The 4,960-nt window shown below is 46.4% G+C and overlaps 1 protein-coding gene across 1 annotated transcript in view; it reads left to right on the top strand.

The window, feature by feature from the left end:
• Window positions 1-658: 658 nt before the first annotated feature.
• The window catches only part of LOC110322973 (cytochrome P450 4X1), a 29,108-nt gene continuing 24,806 nt past the window's right edge, over window positions 659-4,960 (top strand). The window contains exon 1 of the mRNA XM_021199964.2: window positions 659-1,338. Coding sequence (XP_021055623.1) covers window positions 1,162-1,338 — 177 coding nt within the window. The 5' untranslated portion in view covers window positions 659-1,161. The remainder of the gene's footprint in view (window positions 1,339-4,960) is intronic.

The raw sequence follows: 4,960 nt of genomic DNA, 5'->3' as shown, positions 1-4,960 counted from the left end.
TGTCAGAACCTGGTAAATACAGAGGCAGATGCTCAAAGCCAACCATTGGACTGATCACAGGGTCTCCAACAGAGGAGTTAGAGAAAGGACTGAAGGAGCTGAAGGGGATTGAAACCCACAGTAGGAGCAACAATATCAACCAAACAGATCCTATAGTGCTCCCAGGGACTAAACCACCAACCAAAGTGTACACATGGGGGGATCCATGGCTCCAGCTGCATGTGTAGTAGAGGATGACTTTGTCAGACATCAATGGTAGGAGAGGACCTTGGTCTTGGGAAGGCTCCATGCCTCAGTGTAGGGGAATGCCAGGGCAGGGAGGCAGGAGTAGGTAGGCGAGTAGGTGAGCCTCATAGAAGCAGGGGGCGGGAAGATGAGATAGGGAGGTCCTGGAGGAGAGATCTGGAAAGGGGATAACATTTAAAATGTAAATAAATAGCTGGGTGTGGTGGCGCACGCCTTTAATCCCAGCACTCAGGAGGCAGAGGCACTCAGATTTCTGAGTTCAAGGCCAGCCTGGTCTACAAAGTGAGTTCCAGGACAGCCAGGGCTATACAGAGGAACCCTGTCTCAAAAAGCAAAAAAAGAAAAGAAAAAAAAGTGTAAATAAAATATCCAATTTTTTTTAAAAAAAAGAAATGTGGCAACAAGGGCAAAACATTCACAAGCACAGTTTGGCAGGCCACACTGCACATGTACAATGGCCATGCCCTCCTCGGCTCCCACCTAGCTCCTGTGGCTGCTCATAGATTTCCAGAGTGGGAAAGCAGGTCATTTCGCATAGCAGTTTATTTTTGTTCGTGACAAGAAAGAGAAACAATTACATCAGCCTGAGCATTATTTCAAAGTCTAAATTCAGATCTTCCGCGATTGGAAACTATCAGACTCAAAATAAGACACTCCGGGAAGGTACAAGAAGTCTGTCTGCCCGAATCCAAGCGTGCATCAGTGAATGGATAGCGCGGATTGGAAATCCCGAAGGACCAGCATCTTCTTCCCAGGCAGGAGCTGCCCCTCCCCCACCTCGGTTACACCAGGGCTCACTGAGGAGAGGGCTGGGTGATTCACGCCAGCTCCCGGCTGGAGAAAGCTAAGAGTTTCCCACCACCATTACCACATTCTCCACCCACCCACTGCCCGCCGAGAAGCGAGCTCAGAGTGATGGAGGCCTCCTGGCTGGAGACTCGTTGGGCGCGGCCCTTGCACCTGGCTTTGGTGTTCTGCCTGGCGCTAGTGCTGATGCAGGCCATGAAGCTTTACCTGCGGAGACAGCGGCTGCTGCGCGACCTGCGCCCCTTCCCGGGACCTCCCGCCCACTGGCTCCTGGGACACCAGAAGGTAGATGGAGGGAGGGGCGCCGCAGGATGCTGCAGAGGAAGCCCGTAGCCTAACCGCTGCTTTCATCCCTCCCAGGCCACTCTGAGCTATTCTAGGACTTCCAGCCTGGAGGTGGGGGAGGGGAGGGTGGCTCTCAGCTCCTCTGCAATACTAGGGACTCTCGCATTCCCCCAGGTAAGGGTTACTAGAGAGGGAGGTTATTTGGAAAACCTGAATACTGTTAAAAAAAAAAAAAACAAAAAAACACTAGGTGTCAGCTCAGTCTCCAGTCGCCTTGGTATGTCTTTTGCGTGTATTGTTTAAAACTCAGTGTGTTGCTCTAACTCATACTTATTAGTTGTAGAAAATGTTCAAAAGCGATCGCAATAGTTGACTCCTTTGGTTCAATGAGGCCAGGAAAAAATTGTCTTTTTAAAGTCTCCTGTAAAGGCGGGAGGGGCCGCACCCCATCGCTCTGCTGATATTGATTGCCCCCGTCACTTGCAGTATCACTTGTTCCATGTCTCCTGTTTTCAAATCCACTTCCTACCCAGGCTGATAAATTCTGTCAACACATTGGGAGTAGCAGCTGTGTGTGCTAAGTCCTAGGTCTACAAAAGGAAAGTGAGTCTTTTCTCTGATGGGCCCAAGTAAGGTACAGACTTGAGCACTAAGAGAAAATGAAAATCCTGGCTTGGGAGGGATGGTGTGCCTCCTAGGAACCCTGGGGGAAGAAAGAACCACTAGCTGTGAAGAGCCTGTGAAAACTCTCCAGGAATGGGTGGGCTAGAAAGTCTGCACCTTGGCTTCCTAGACTATTATATCTCTGCCGTGTATCATTTCCATGTGCCATGTGGTGACTCGGGGTCCCTTTGGGTACACTCAGATGCATATAAACTACACTTTCTTGTCTTTTCTTTCTCCCTCCCTCCCTTCCTTCCTTCCTTCCTTCCTTCCTTCCTTCCTTCCTTCCTTCCTTCCTTCCTTTCTCTCTCTCTCTTTCCTTCTCTATTTTTTCTCTCTCTTTTACTTGTTAATATGTTTTGATTGATTGGGAGTTTGGATTTTAAGTTTGATGTGGACAGTCAATCACTATAGCCCAGGCTGTCCTAGAACTCACTAAGTAGCCCAGGCTGTCTTCAAACTTGCAGTGATCCTTCTACCTCTGCCTCCCAAGTGGTCACAGTCATGAGCCACCATGCTTAGTGACCGCATTTTCTTCCTTCATTCATCCAGCAGTATATACTTAGGCTGACTCCTAAGTCAGCCATTATAAATTAGAAATATATGCTGTGGTGAATATAGAAGTCAGATGGCTTAATGAAATAGTAATTATTTATTTTGAGCATATACCCAGAAGATGAATCATTGAATTTTTTAGATTTATTTATTTCATTTTATGTATATGAGTGTCTTGCCTGAACGTGTGTATATATACCATGTATGTGCCTGGTACCCTCAGAGATTGAAAGAAGACATCAGATCTTCTAGAGCTCGTTATGGATGGTGGTGAACTGCCGTGTGGGTTCTGGGAACCAAATTCAGGTCATCTCTGCATTAATAGCAAATCCTTTAGCTACTGAGTCATCTGAAAAATATATTTTTAATCTGTCACAATTTTAGTTTCCATGAGTTCTGACTTATTCTCTATCTGTTCTTCCACCAATTACCTTATATTACATAAACACACCATACTTTGACAATAGCCATTTCTCCCTGTTTCCACACCACACACAAAAAAAACAAGATTTCTCTGTGTAGTCCTGGATGCCCCAGGGCTCAAATTTATAAACCAGGCTGGCCTCCAATCAGAGATCCACCTGCCTCTGCCTCCCAAGTGCTGGGGTTAAAGGCGTGTACCACTGTTATCCAGCAACAAGGGCCATTTCTTCTTCTTCTTCTTCTTCTTCTTCTTCTTATTATTATTATTATTATTATTATTATTAATGTATTTTATCTACTTTTTACTTATCCATTTTAAATCCAACTCACTGCCCCCCTTCTGGTCATCCTCTCCCACAATTCTTCCCCTATCCCCTCTCCCCTTCTCTGAGTGGATGGGGCCCCTCTGGGTATTTCCCCCACCCCACTCTGGCATTTCAAGTCTCCGTGAGGATACTTTCCTCTCCCACTGGGGATAAACAAGGCAGCCCAGCTAGAAGAACATATCCTACATGCAGGCAACAGCTTTTGGGATGGCCCCACTCCAGGACCCATATGAAGACCAAGCTGCATATCTGATACATCTATGCAAGGGCCTAGGTCCAGCCCGGATATGTTCTTTGGTTGGTGGTCCAGACTCTGAGAGCCCCAAGGGTCCAAGTTAATTGATTCTGTTGGTCTTCCTGTTGAGATCCTATCCCCCTGGGGGCTGTAATACTTCCTCCTATTGTTCCATAAGAATCTCCAAACTCTATCCATTGTTTGGCTTGGGTGTCTGCATCTGTGTGAGTCAGTTGGTGGGTGGAGCCTCTCAGAGAACAGCCATGCTAAACTGCAATCATAACAGAGTATCATTAATAGTGTTAGGGATTGGTGCTTGCCCATGGGATGGGTCTCTAGTTGGGCTGGTTATTGGTTGGTCATTCCCTCAGACTCTGCTCTATCCCCAATCCCTGCCTTTCTTGTAGACAGGATAAGTTTTGGGACAAGAATTTTGTGGGTCAGTTGGTATCCCTATTGCCACCTGCATTCCTGCCTGGCCATAGCAGGTAGCCTCTCCAATAGTCATTTCTTAAGCTCAGGATTGTTGGGGTTGGCAATCTGAGCTGAGTGAGGTCAGGAGTTTTCTAGGTTGACTTTGGCTAAGCTGACTAATGGGCCACAGTTCACAGCAGGTTGGATAAAAGTTGGCTGTTATTCTAAATGCCTTGGACTCTTCTGCCTACTCTGTTTACCTTTCAGCTGAATAGCTGGCTAGCACGACCCTGCTTACCTGGAGTCAAGGTTCCAGGATAGCAAGTGAGCAAATCTGACCTTGCAAGCAGTTTGTAAACCTCTCAGCCACATTTGCTGCACTCACATTAATTGACCAGAACCATTCATGAAATCAAGTCCAGAGTCAGGGTGGAAGAGCACAGAGCACATTCATATCCTATGTCATCTCTCCCCTCATGTATTGGAGTTTTCTGACCTGCCCAGGAGTAGCTTGAGGAAGAAATCTGGTGTAAGGCCAGTCAGAATTTAATTTTACTACCAGGGATCCTTTAGTAAATCCTCAATTAGNAAAACCTGATTTGGGGGGTTTTGTTCTAACAGATCTCGTGAAAAATGNAATGTCACCTCTCCAGGCCTAGGTAGATACTAGAATATGAATGTAACNTTTACATGATAGCTTTAACATTTTGCCCTAACGCCAGTACTGTTTAAGACCAAACCACGAAATAATGTTTAGATGCTGAAGAGTTGTCACGGCTCCTGTAGTGAGGTGAATCTGAATGGCACTTGGGGCACTCTGTCCAGTCTGGGTGTAGCTGACCTGCCTGAGAGAAAAGCCAAACAGTTGAATGGGAACAGGATAACAAGTCAGCTAGTACTTCAATTGGTTGCAATTTAGCAAGTCTCAGTTTAGACCATAGCCCCAGGTGTGTGGGGGAAGCTAGACCAATCTAAGATTGAATTTAGAGTAATTGGTCACAATGGA

The sequence above is a fragment of the Mus pahari genome, chromosome 6 (assembly GCF_900095145.1).
Source record: "Mus pahari chromosome 6, PAHARI_EIJ_v1.1, whole genome shotgun sequence".
Taxonomy (NCBI): Eukaryota; Metazoa; Chordata; class Mammalia; order Rodentia; family Muridae; genus Mus; species Mus pahari.
The sequence above is the reverse complement of the archived record's forward strand: the minus strand, read 5'-3'. Positions and strand labels throughout refer to the sequence as shown.